Source organism: Nicotiana tabacum, chromosome 5 (assembly GCF_000715075.1).
Source record: "Nicotiana tabacum cultivar K326 chromosome 5, ASM71507v2, whole genome shotgun sequence".
Lineage (NCBI taxonomy): Eukaryota > Viridiplantae > Streptophyta > Magnoliopsida > Solanales > Solanaceae > Nicotiana > Nicotiana tabacum.
The window spans coordinates 151,894,823-151,909,181 of NC_134084.1; the positions used below are offsets into that span (position 1 = coordinate 151,894,823).

At 35.1% G+C, this 14,359-nt stretch overlaps 1 protein-coding gene and 1 pseudogene across 1 annotated transcript; one reads left to right on the forward strand and one right to left on the reverse strand.

Moving 5' to 3' along the window:
• Positions 1 to 4,737: 4,737 nt before the first annotated feature.
• Positions 4,738 to 7,399, reverse strand: LOC107827302 (protein trichome birefringence-like 3). The gene is made up of 6 exons (XM_016654400.2): positions 7,102 to 7,399; positions 6,781 to 7,018; positions 6,238 to 6,409; positions 5,954 to 6,153; positions 5,392 to 5,550; positions 4,738 to 5,266 (listed from the first exon to the last, which is right to left on the reverse strand). Exons 1-6 carry the CDS (start codon positions 7,382 to 7,384, stop codon positions 4,933 to 4,935), a joined length of 1,386 nt encoding a protein of 461 aa, XP_016509886.1. The 5' UTR covers positions 7,385 to 7,399; the 3' UTR covers positions 4,738 to 4,932.
• A 929-nt stretch (positions 7,400 to 8,328) lies between these two features.
• Positions 8,329 to 8,798, forward strand: LOC142181033 (non-specific lipid-transfer protein 2-like; annotated as a pseudogene).
• Positions 8,799 to 14,359: the final 5,561 nt, after the last annotated feature.

Below are 14,359 nucleotides of genomic sequence, written 5' to 3' on the forward strand. Positions count from 1 at the left end.
GACTTCGATTAAATTGTCCAAACCTCATATTTATGAAAGCTTTCAAGACATGGATGAAATAGAAAGGAGAGATCTTTTATATATAGGAAACAATTTACAAGGACCGATCAGGATCCTACACAAAAATTCAAAAAAGAAAATTCCTAAGTACCTAATTTTCCTCGGGAGCTACATCCTCGCTGTCGGGATCTTCTCCGCTCTCAGATCCACTCCCTCTCCTGGAATTATCATCATCAAAAGAGAGAAACACTTTGGCTTCAACCTCAAGCTCTTTCGCATTCTCGATCTCGATAGCAAGGTTAAAGCTACGAGCATGAATCTCCTCAAGAGTCTCTCTTCGAGACTGGCACTTGACATGCTCGGCAACCCAGTATGCTTGAGTCTGAGAAGCATAGACAACCTCTTTTGCTCGAGCTTGAGTGGCCTCGGCGTGATATCGGTAGACAACCACGATCACCTCAACATCGGCCTTAGTTGTCTCAACCTCAGATTTTGCCACTACAAGCTTCGTGTCCAACCGAGCCTGTAGCTCCTGAATTTTCTTGGCTTGTTCCAAGTTCTTCTCTTTCATGCCTTGGAGTTGGCTTTTGATTGAGGATAACTGAGCTCGAACAGTCTCTTTCTCTAAGGCAAGACGGTTCATTTTTTGCTTCCACACTGCAGTCTCCGCCTTCACCTCATCCACCTCTCCTCGGAGTTGCTTGATCATTTCGTGCAGCCACTGGACCTCTGAGATCGAAGGATTATCCATCACTCCCAAATCGAGGCCATAAATGTCTAAGACTTTATTTACTTGCTCGGCCAGTTCACTTTGTTCTTTCTGGGCCATGGCCAGCTCAGCTCGGAGGCCTTTGGTCTCTTTTTCCATTTGCTCGTCGAGAAGCCTGAGAGAATTTTTCTCCTCGGTAAGCCCTTGAATTTCAGTCTCGTATCAGCTCAACTCTCTTCGAGACATAAAGAAAACTTCATGATGAAGTAGACTAGTATAAAGCAACCCCTAAAAGAGTAGTTCTTTCAATAGATGTGAGTCTTCACTGGTGTATCAGGCAACTAGATGTAAAGAATGCATTTCTGCATGGACATCTACCGGAGGAGGTGTACATGAGTCAGACACCATGTTTTAAATATCCTTGACATCCTGACTGCATGTGCCATCTAAAGAAAGCATTGTATGGCCTTAAGCAAGCACCTAGAGCCTGGTTTGACAAGTTCAGTTTACACTTGCTCCACCTTGGGTTTAAGTGCATTAAGGCAGACTCCTCACTCTCTGTGATGCATTGTAAATAAGGCATAGTCCTACTCCTTCTGTATGTTGATGATATAATTGTCACCAGGAGTCACACTACACTAATTTCAGAAATCACTGATAAACTAGGTAAGGAGTTTGCTATGAAGGACCTTGGCCCTTTGCACTTCTTCTTAGGTATTGAGGTCACCTACTTTACTGGAGGCATTCATCTGAATCAGAGTAAGTATACTGCAGAATTACTTTCCAAGACTAGCATGGCACTTGCTAAGCCAATAAGCACACCTCTAGCACAGAAGCATGGTCTACAAGAAGCTGTGGATAATCCAGTTGATGTTTCACTATACAGAAGTATTGTTGGTAGTCTGCATTATTTGACTCTCACAAGGCCAGACATAGCTCATGCAGTAAATTTAGCAAGTCAGTTCATGTAAAGTCCAAACAACACTCATTACCAAGCTGTAAAAAGGATCCTTAGGTATGTGAAGGGCACAACTGAGTATGGTCTAAGAATCTTGTCTCAGTCACCATTCAGGTTATATGGTTTCTCTGATGCAGACTGGGGAGGGTGTCGTATGACTAGGAGATCAACTACATGATACAATGTCTACCTAGGAGCTAACTGCGTATCTTGGATATCCAAGAAGCAACACACAGTGGCAAGGTCTAGTGCAGAAGCTGAGTATAGAGCGCTAGCCTCGACAACAGTTGAAATGACATGGATAACCTACATTCTCAATGACATTGGGGTTCACTTAAAAACTGCACCAACTTTTTTTTGTGATAACTTGAGTGCACTATGTATAATAGTCAATTCGGTAATGCACGCTAGAAAGTATGTTGAAATGGACTATCATTTTGTTAGAGAAAAGGTTGCTAGTGATTAGCTTGTTACAAGGTTTGTTAGATCAAAAGACCAGCTAGTTGACATTCATACTAAGGCATTGACTAAGCAGATGTTTGCAGGTTTTTGAAGCAAGCTAGGAGTGGTAACTACACCCCTCACTAGCTTGAGGGTAAGTGTTGAAGAAGTTGATTATGATAAGGATAAGCTTGAACGAGATAAGGATAGTTAGATTGCATTGTAGAGTTTGTACTTAACTCAATGTAATAGTCATACATGTAGTAGAACTCTAAGTCATTTGTTGTTGTTGTAATTTTCACCTAGCATATTAGTTGTTTTGTGACTTGTATAAATTCAGTCACTTATGGCTTTGTAACACATGTGAATACACACGATTCTTTAATACTATTTCCTCCAGAATCACAGGCAAAGCTACACTTTGGTAATGGTGGTCAATTGACTACCCTTTGTCTTAAAATTAATGTATATAGATAAACTGTTAGGTTTTAGAGTTACATAAATTGAACACCCTTTGTCAGAATTTCTTTTTACCTCTTTTAAGTTTGAACATTCTTCATGAGGAAATTCCCAACTTCGCTACTATGTAGAACCCAATTATGAGGTTTCACTAGATTGTTATTGTGGAGAACCCAATTATAGAATTTCACTGGATTGTTATTGTGGTGGTTGTTGAATATTGTTGCTATCCTTCGTGATAGTTTGATTTATATGCATATTATAATGTGTTACGGAAGAAAGTTATTTCAAAAGAAAGGTTGCAACAAAGTCTTCTAAGATACTGAGGTCAATACTATAAGGATCTAAAAACAAAAAAGAGAGGAGAGATAACAAGAAAGAGAAGGGAGGGAAGAAGTGTAGCTTGAATCTGGAATTGTCGTGAGATTTGGGTTGCCCTTGAAAGGATGAACAACTAAAACGTCAGTGAATAAATGGACGAGGTACGATGAGATTGTTACCTTGAGAAATAAGGTATCAGCTAAATTAGGATCACGAGTTCCCGAAGATTCGAGATACCTCAGGAAGACTGAAAATAGCACGGGCTAGTTAGTTTTCGGATTGATAATGAAAAAATAGCTAGGGTTTGTAAAGTTATTGAAAAATAACTGTTACTTTGCTGCAACACGGAAAGTTCCAGCATAATATGCTGGAGATTGGGGCACCTATGTATGAACTTCCAGCATATTATGCTGGAACTCCAGTGTATTATGCTGTAAGTTCACATGTTATAAAAAATTCGAACTTCAGTATATTATGCTGCAATATTTTTTAGATTCTGAACAATATTTTCGCTCATATTTATTTTTAAATAAAAAGTGATTTAAATTTCGATTACTTTTGAAATTGTGACTATATTTGAATTACCACTTGTAAATCTGATTATTTTTGAATTTCAGTTCAATATCGGAAACATGAGAGGAGATGAACTCTTTTTGGTTGTGGGGAAAAGCAATGCATTCATAAGGCTTTTTATGAGGGGTAGGAGGCCCAATATCGATGGGCTTTCATATATGGGCTTGGAGTCTTGATCCATCTGAGTCGTCTCTATCTTCTGGGCCAAGTGCATTGATAGTCATTCTAAGAGATGTTATTATCTCGAAAATTTAACCTGAAAAATTAAAATTTAGAACACAATGACTAATTCTTAAATAGCAGCCCTTTAGAGTGACTACTTAATGTCGTTTCTGCATGTTCCTTCTTCCTTCTTGTTTTCCTTATTTATTTTCTAATTATCAAGTATCTGAAAATGATTTTCTTTTTTCTTTTCAGAGTTTAATATAGTGATAGTATACAAATTTTTATAGTCTTTAACTAACTTAAAAACTAGCTATTGATAAGTTAACTTTAATGTAATAATATAAAACTTTTTTTACACCATCAATATAATTTGACCATTTTAACGGGTTATTAACCCTTTTTCTCGTTTGGACAATATTCGAGTGAATTTGACAAAAATAATTACTTAAAGATATAATGTCAAAGTTGTGATTCGATACGAATTTACGTTTTTTTAAAAGTTGATGTTCCGCAAGTAAAATTCATTATTTCAGTTAAAATACTCCTCAAATTCATTTTTCAATTTCAAATTCTCTATTTCAAGTTGAAGTTGAAATAATAAACAAATTATAAAATAAATCTTTATTTGAAAATAATGTATAACCAAACGGCCTGTCTCTAGTAGTAACATTTAAAGGGGGATATGCATGTACACCCGTTTTTTGGGTCACGTTTTAACTTGTGTCTGCTTTGCAAAAAAAATTGCAAGCGTACCCACTTTTTCTTGTAACTTCAGCATACGGGGCTGAAATAGCAAAGGCAATCACGCAAAATTCCAGCATTCTAGTAGACGGGCCTGAAGTAGCAAAGACAATACGCTGAAGCTTTTTTTGTCCTGGATAAGATGTTAAAGTTATTTAGTTCATTTGTAAAAACTTCAGCACTAAAATAGCTGAAGTTTTTTTGTCCTGGATTCATTAATTTTGTCATAAAGCTTTTTCAAAAAACAAGCTTTTTCAAAAAACTTCAAAGCGCTAACCATTAGACCCAAACCATAAACTACACGCAAAAACACTAAAACCCAATTGAGTTGGTGTTAGGCTGTTAGCAATATGTATCAGTTTCCTCACAGTTCAGGTCGCTCCATTTAAGCTCATCTCAATCCAAGTCTCGATAAATAACTTGGAATGCCATTATAAAGCCATATTGAGACAATATTTCAACCAGCGTGGTTACATACTTGCATGTAATTTGCATGTGTTGTTGGTTTATGGGGTGAAAAACTTTACAAAAATCATTTCCGGTGTGTCTAGGATTATAATTTGGGCTACAAATATGCAAAAAGTAACTGATTCCAAGTATCAGGAACTCCAGGCAAACACCAATGTATACAATCCGCAAAATGCAAAGGATCAGCTCTTTGCTCAGCTGTTAACAATTTGCCTTGCAATTCACCATATATTGATGTATGTGCATCAATTCTATACTCAGATAATTGTGTGATATTCAAAACAGTAACAGGAACCTTCATTCTTCCTATGATATTGGCCACAACATTCATCATCTCTTTGTTTGAACCAGTTCCCCAGAAGCCCTTCTTCATTACTGGTCTTGTCTCATTGTAGCACCTGATCCCATTTATGTTCCCCCATTCTTTGTTTCTGAAATACATATATGTATAAAAAGCTTGAGTTAGTTTACGTTCCAGGATCAAATCGATTCATTTGTCTATAAACCACGTATAAATTCAATTGTATCATTTTACGAGTAAACAATGATAACTTACTTCTGGTGTGAAGGAGACATAGTAGTGAAAAAGACCCGTGTTTTTTTAGGATCAACTGTTGAATCAATCCAATTTGCCCATGTTCTTAATGCTATTCTGTAAGAAACTGTTGTATCTAATTCTTCATAACCTTCTTCTCCATTTTTGAATTCGCCCCATCTGCATTTTTTGATCAATTTAAAAGCGTTATATGCAAAGCCAAGTAGAAATTCTTCTATACAGAGACGATCGCTACATGGTCTGAAGGAATCAATTTAATCCATTTTCTTCAAAAACTTATACTGTGCATATAAGTGAAAAGATTTTCTTTTATATATATAAAAAATTGTTGAATTCACTTGCGGCAATGGAATCTGAACGAAAACACTGCGAAAAATACTCCAGCATAATATACTGGAATTCCAGTATAATATACTAGAGCTTTCCGTGTTGCAGCAAAATAGTGGCTATTTTTAATAACTTTGCAAATGCTGGCTATTTTTGAACGATCAGTCCGAAAACTGACTAGCCCGTGTCATCTTATTAAAATTTCTGGCTCCGCTGTTATAATTGAAGAACTTACAGTGCCTTGGTCTTGAGTCCACTCATCCACCAAACATAAGTATTGAAAACAAGGATGTCTGCTCCTAACCAGTGTTTCGCACGCTGTGCAATGGAGTCCACTTTAATTATTCTCTGGTTTGGATCACTTTTAATTGGAATATCTGTGTTAGACTCGACCAAGAATGGAGCCCAATAGAACTCAATTGTAGCATCATATTCCTGCCAAATATGTGCAAATTAAGCAGATTTTCAAACTTCAAACAGACAAGGTTTATATATAGTTTGAGTTATATGCTGATTTACCTTAGCTTTGAATACAGAGTGAACGCGGCCACGTTTCATGGATTTCTTGCCTTTTGGGATTACAGATTCAATCAAACATACAAAAGATTCCCATTGATTTCTCTGTAGTGAATCCCCTACAAACATTAATCTCTTTCCTCGAAGCTTTCTTAGGGCAATCTCAGGATCAAACCTGATTATTGAGTCATTTCACGGAACTATCTTACTTTCATCATTATAAGAAAAAAGATCTCCATTTTATTGTCAATATTTCTGTTCAAATACTATATGCAGAGGCAGATCTAGGGCAGTTCATGTTTCTTTAACTGAACTGATTGGTTTTAGCTCGAATTATGTATACATACAGAAAAAAAATAAGTTTAAAATGTAACATATAATAAGATCACACTCATTCTGAACCCACTGATTTTAAATCCTGAGTTCACTTGTGCAAGTATGCATGAAACAAGAATCAAGAATCCTACTATTTCTTTCATTTTGCAATATGGTAATTTACTTACAGAAACAGAAAACTGAAATTGATATTTTAAGTAACTTGCTAACCTTGGCAACATGCAGTTATCAGGCTGCCATTCCCAGTATCGATAATTTGAATCGTTTCGGCCATTCTTAATACAAGAATATTGTTTATCAATATAAGGACAAGTCCTGTCTAAATACAATGGCTTGATTGAAGTATTAAAAATCCATTTCCCATGTGTGACACTGCATTCATCAGGATCAAAAACAAGACTATCGTCTGTTGGATTGTCTAGTTGATCGCTCTCCAATTCTCTATCATCTATTAAGCCAAGAAAGAAAAAATATATCAGCACGACGAAAAAGTATAACGAAAGCAATTGAGATCGACAAGCTGGTGCACACCTGCAAAATTTCTTTTGGGACAAGGCTTAAACCTCAAAATAGAGCCAGAAGAAACAGTACTAATCCTCTCAGTGTACAACAGAAAAATGAAGGTTAAAGTACAGATAATGGCTGTGATTATGGGAAAAGAGAGTTTTCTTTTTGCAGATTTTGTCCATCGCATGTTGAAAGGATGGATATGCACTAATTCACAATGGAGAAGCAGAGAAAAACTTAACTGCACGATGAAGCAAGGCAAAGTTATTGGAGGGATAAATGTAAGTGCAACAGAATGACGAGACATGAGAGTTTTTAGAGGATTATTTTTTGGAGTGAAGTTAAAGTAATATAATGCATTGGTTGGGGCAGAATATTTTATACAGAAAGTTGGCAAAGAGCATCATTTTGAGCTTTTCGAACAACTCATATGTGGTGACAATGTTGGGAGTAATATTGGAAACTCTATTTGTTTGAGTCCTGGTGTGGACCAGAATTTTCATCAAAGGGTGTTAAAATATAAATAATTAGATACATCGAAAAATCAAGGGGAATCAACATATTGTAAATATACATAAAATAAAATAAATTATCTAGCTGTAAATTTCCGACAAAGGGTATCGGTTGAAACCCCTTGGTTCAATGTGGCTCCGCCACTGGTCCTACCCCTGCTTGTGAATTCAGATAAAATAAACAATAAGAGATCAGTAAGAGTAGGCGACTCTAGGATTTACACTTTACGTATTAGAATTTTAAATTCTATCACAGCCATTCGAGGATTCGAAATTTGTTCATACCGATATTTTTAGCTTCCAAGAATTTCTTCCAAAATGTTTTAAAATTTTGACCTTCCATAAAAAGTTTACTTGTTTTGCAAAAAAATTATATTGATTAAGCAGCTCTTCTGCTAAAACTACAAACTCCACCTGAAATCGTTTAGTGAATTGCTTAACTCATTTCACTGTTATAAATTGAGTTTAATAATAACGTGTTCTGTTTACTGCTAAATTATGTTGGCTTCCATCTCTGAACCGTTATTGCCTAATTAGCTGGTGAAGTGCTAAAGACAGACGTATACAAGAAGATAATACTAGTATTTTTTTTCTTTTTCTTCACACTAATCATTCTCTTTTGTTGGTCCTCATTTGTCTAATTAGCCATGATAATCAAATATACTTTTTCTGCCACTAGTAATGCAGTTATAGAACCAAACTCTCTTTTGTTTTAACTTCTATAATTTTTTAAGTGAAAATGGTTGGCAAGATTGCGTGCTTTGTGCTACTCTGCATGGCGGTGGTTACAGCCCATGCAGATTCACTCTGGCCTGGCTCCTTGCCTCCCTTATTTGCAGGGCCGCGGTCCTTTGGGGAGCTGCTGCGGCGGTGTTAAAGGTCTGTTGGGTGATGCTCGCACCCCAGCTGACCGCAAAACTGCATGCACTTGCCTGAAATCAGCTGCTAATGCTATTAAGGGAATTACTATGGGCAAAGCCTCTGGACTCCCTAGTGCTTGTGGTGTTAACATTCCATACAAGATCAGTCCCTCTACAGACTGCTCCGGGTACATTATTAATTCCTGTATTTATCTTTTACACTATCAGATTATGCAATTTACGACAATACGTAGCTTTTCATATCAATCTTGAAAAATAAAGTAATAACATGTTAGGTATACCGTTCTTGATTAATGTTGATTAAATTTGGTGATGCAGGGTCCAGTGAGGTTGATGAAAGATCAGTTTTTTCTTCGAACAAATCTGGAAGTAGCGAAATCATAATAAGAAGATGGGTCGAGTTTTTTATTCTGCTTATGGATCCATTACTATGTATCTGTTGTCTGTTTCTTTTTATTTGAGTCTTGTAACGAAAGTACTTTAGCAGTTGGTTGGTATTACAATCCAATCTTGAGACTTGATATATTGAACAATATCTATCTTATTTAGTTAATTTCTCTTCCACGAGAATTTAATTCCTTCTCTCTCTCTCTGTTTTCATTTACTTAATAACTTCATGGATGATAACTCATCACTAAATAAATTTTTGTAATGAAAAAGGTCACTTAATAATTCTACCTAAGTATTATGGAAAAAAGAAATTCATACTCAAAAAGTCACTTAACTTTACCTTAATATCACAAAAAGTCAGTAGGAGAAAGCAAAGAGATATGGTCACATGGACATTTATATTATTTCTGTGATATGTAATTAAAATTGAGTAAATTTTGTTATAAAAATTTAGCAACTTCATGTAATGGCTAACGTGAACTTACTGAGTTTTCCATTACGTACACGGGTAACGTTGATGCAATAAAATAAAAGTTGAGCGACATAAAACTGAACCTATAAACAATACTTTAATTTGTCTAACAATACTTTAATGTTTTGCCCAAAGACAATACGTTCAGAGTCAGAATATTTAGTATTTTACCTTTACTTCCTCCTTCTTGTAACCTTATAGGTTCTTCTATAGGCATCCTTTTACCTGATGGTTTTACATTTTCTGTTTCTATTTCTTGGTTTAGTCTATATACTCTTCTTCTAGGTACATTTCACGTGCTAGTATCTACTGTACTTTGATGAATTGTTCTTTGATGAATTGTTCTCTGAACTGGACTAGAATTGGTTGATTCCATTAATTCTTTTAAACTTATTAACGATTATGTTTCCTTTCTTCATAAATATAAACATAAAATTTATAAGATTATATTGCTGAAAAGTCTGGCGCCTTGTAAAGGTTGCTGTCAAAATTTATAATCATCTCGACATCCGTAAGGGCGCTATCCTCCCTAACATGTGTCGTCAATATGACCGATCGTATATACTCAGTCTTCTCTCTGACGACTCTAATTACTAGCTACATATTTAGTCTCCATTATTTAAATAAAGATTATTCTTTTAGTTCAATTTCATAGTACAACCTTATTTGAGTGAACACAAGTTTAAAGATGGTAGTTTGATTTATGTGCATATTATAATGTGCTATGGAAGAAAGTTTTAAAAGAATGGTTGCAGCAAAGTCTCCTAAGATACTTGAGGTCGAAGCTATAAGGATCAAAAAAAACAAAAAATAAAAAGGAGAGGAAGAGATAACAAGAAAGAGAAGGGAGGGAAGAAGTATAGCTTGAATCTGGAATTGTCCTGAGATTTGGGTTGCCCTTGAAAGGATGAACGAGTTTAATTCGAGATATTGCCAAAAGTTATTAGTGGCTACTTTTTGAGCATGGAGTAGTTAGTTTTTGTTAGAGAGCGTTTTATCCTTAAATATGGTATATATTTTTTGGCACACGAACTTTAGTCTACCAAAATATCGTGTGAGATACCAAAAAAAAGTTATTAGTTCAAAGGATATCGTGGTAATTGTTTGACTCAAAAGATGTTAAAACCTTTTTGAACAAATCAATCAAAGATGAAGGGGCAAATCTTAGCCAAACATAATTAACTCCAGATCAAAACGTTAATGATAATGAACGCATATGAGACGAAAGAAACATGATTGATCTCATTAAGATTAAACATTGCCTTCCTCATCCACTGATGAGAAAGCAGATTCACATGTATTCTTTGGGGTCAATTCCCCCCTTTCCTATTTCCTAAGATACAAGAAAGAGGCTTTTTGTCCTCTTTTTTAGGAGAATGGCGAAGCCACCACCCCCACCCACATTGAGAGCTTTTCTTGGCTATATATAGTTGAGGTCCTTTTACTCGCCCCTTGACTCACCCCTTTCTTGTCACTAATGTCCCTTGGTTTTGACTTTAGGTGTTGCTCTTTCCGATTTGTCGGACGTCTTAGAGCAGAAAATAGAGTGGGCTACGTTAACTTTCACTGCCTGGTTATCGAGGCGGGGTATCGGGCGGCCTGGTCGTGGTGGTCAGATTTTGACCAATACAGTTAGTCCCTCAGTCTGTCGGGGTCGTCTTACGTCGGACTCGGCAGACGGATCACGTTCGTTACGAAGTCGAGAGAAATTTTGCCTACAACTTTCCATTCCTTAGTCGCATTCTATGAGTTTTTGGCGGAGGGGTGGTGTTCTTTCGATCCTCATGGACCGTTGCGGCGGTTTCGGAATCGAGGCGTTGGTTGGCACTGAAGCGTTGGTTCATGGTTATCACTATTATGACACACGCTTCTGGGAGACTGACACATTTCATGCCCTATCAGATTCGAATGGCGACTCTTGGGTTTCGTGCTCGGGGAATTTATGTCTCTTACAAATAGAGAGAACTTGTCATTTGATTGATTCACTTCATCTTTCGCTTGAGAGAGTTCTTCACATATAGCTTTTTCTGAAATCTCGAATTTCTGCTTACCTTCTTGCTCACTGAAATCTCTCAAATCTTCTTCTTATTACTTCTTTTTGGAGCGTTTTCTGCTAAAAACAAAAAAAAATGGCTGGTGATTCTTCTCGCGATAACCTTCCTACCACTAATCCGATACCGAAAAGTTCTGTTCCGGTCTCTGAAGGGGCGGATGTGGCGGAGGATAAGGAGGTTCCTTCAATGATTGAGATTTTGCCTCGTCTGGGGAGAGAGGCGACTGACTTCAGCTTTAGCGGTGGAGCGGAGCCAGAACCTGTCCCTTCCGTCGTGAGGGAAAGGGGGATTGTAGAGTTGAAAGAAAGGTGGAGGACCCCCGATTACGTCGATATGTGGTTGGTGGAGGGGGACAACACAGTTCACTTTGACCATCCCGGGTACTGCGTGTTTTACGCCTACCCCTTCATTGTAGGGTACACACTTCCATTCGAAATACGCGCCTAGAGCGACTAACATGTCATTATTTTAGGTAGGGCCGTGAAATTTGCTAAAACGGCTCCTCCCTAATTCTAAGCAATTAACTGTACATTTATTGAGGGCCCCGAAATCTATACATTTCATTAAGCGAGGCTCATCTCATTTATTTTAAATGGACAAATCTTAAAGCGACTACATTTTTTCTATAAAAATTAGTCTCTAAAATAAAGAAAGAAAAATCCTAATTAATTACTAGCTTTTATTATTTTAAGAAAACATGACATGCTAATTGCTTGGTTAATACAAATATTGATGAAAAAAGGAATTTTACTCTTAATTTCGAAATTATAAATAAAATAAAAATTCAACAACTAATATTCAAAATAAACAAATATAGCTAGATTAAAACTCAGCATTGTTATTTTTTTTAAAAAAAATATTATTGAGATTAATTATTCACAATCATTTGAAACTAGATTTAACCATAATTACTAAAGCTTATTAGAAAGTTTATTAGACTTAAACGTTCTTCTAATCTTGCTTAAGCTCAAGTCATGCCTTAATGCCTAATTTACGATGTTTAATTTAAATTCGTATTTTAGCTAAATTTAGCTACTTGTTCATGATCAACCTATAATCTTGAAGCCTTCACAACTAGTGAATTAACCTGTTTTGCCGAACTGATTTATTATAGACTAACTTATGATATTATTTTCTTATTCCAGCTATTATTTAGTAATTCATGAAATAGCTTAAATACAATCAACAAAAGGAACAAAGAAAAAAAACGAAATTAAAACTTCAAATTTTCATTCTTCATATGTATTCATGCTTCATATTTCGGATTACAATAACCAGCTTTTCAGTTGTGTACCTGATATTGGAAGCAAAAGAAAATGAATATGAGAATCAGCAGCAGCAGTAAAATCAGTACAACACAGCAACAATAGCCCAGCAACACTAACAACCCAGTAATAGACCAGTGGAGTAGTAATCCAAAAAAAAAACAAAAGCTTCCAGCTTTGATGAAACAACAATTAATTCTGATTTCAAACAACAAAAGAAAGCAGAATATTTTTTTTTAGTTTTTTATTTTTATTTTTGAAAGTTTAAATATTTTTCGAAATTTTCTCTCTCTTAAATGTTCAGCCATTTTCTCTCTCTTATTTTTTCTTTCAGATTCGTTTCTCTTATCTGTGTATTTTTCTCTGTTTCTGCGTGTTTTTTTTTGTCTATCTCTTTTTTTTGTCCCCCTAAATATGATTTCAAGACTTCATATATATAATCTCATCCCATAAATCTTTCAATTAATTAAAATCAATACTTTTTCTCTACCCAACCCATTATCTTCCCACTCATCCCCATTACATTAAATAAACATATCACACCACCCCATTTCATTTTGTCCCCCATGCCTAACATAAAATAATGCAAGATTCCCCCTTTAAATTAAATCTTGTCCCCCCTTTATATTAAATAACCATATCACAACCCACCCCATTTTATTTTGTCCCCCATGCTTCATATAAACAATTACAAAATGTACAATTCCTAAACTACCCCTCTGACCCTATTGCAAATTACTATTTTACCCCGAAAGTACTATAAATTACCAAACTACCCATCAGCTATAACACATCAATTAATCAAACTTAACCAAAATATAGACAATATGATCAATTTCTAACAATGTTCAAACAACAATATGAACACAGATGAACATCATAACAACAATATCACATGAACACGATTTTAACAACATTTCAACAACAAATCAACATGAACACAAATTGAACAACAAAGAACAACTAAAATTTGATTGAACAATATTTTAGCAACAAACAATCCTATTTTCGGATTCAACAACTACAACAAACAAGTATATTTAGATTTCTAAATTCAATCATATTGAACTTAAAATCCACTCTAACAACATTACAACAAACAATTCTTATATTAAACTTTAAACAAGACTATGAGACCAATTCAAGAAATAATCACAAATGGTAATCAAGGAATCAAACTATACACATTTCGGATTCAAAATCAAACAAACATAATATGAACATGAATTAAATCTAAAAATAAAAATGACGGATTCAAATGACTAAAACCAACATACTTTCCTTATTACAACTAAATTCTTTTAGGCAAATGACAAAACAAAAACTAAGAAGAAACAATTATGAATTTAAACTTGAACTTAACAATATTAACAATTTCCGGAAAATACATCAAATACATGAAACAAATTGAAGAAACAATTAATTAAATTTCAATTTGAATCTAACAAATATTAAACTAACAAATATTCACTTAAACAATAAAACAAACATGAAATAAATATGAAAAAAAAACTAATTAAATTTCCATTTAAAATCTGAAAATTAATTTAACAAAACACATGAACAAACTAAAAAATTATTTTAACGACGAACAAACAAAACAAGAATTGAATCATTTAACGATTTTGGATCCGGAAAATATCAAACAAAAATATGGACATAAATAAAACTTAGAACAACTAACCGGAGATGAACAACGACGAACTCG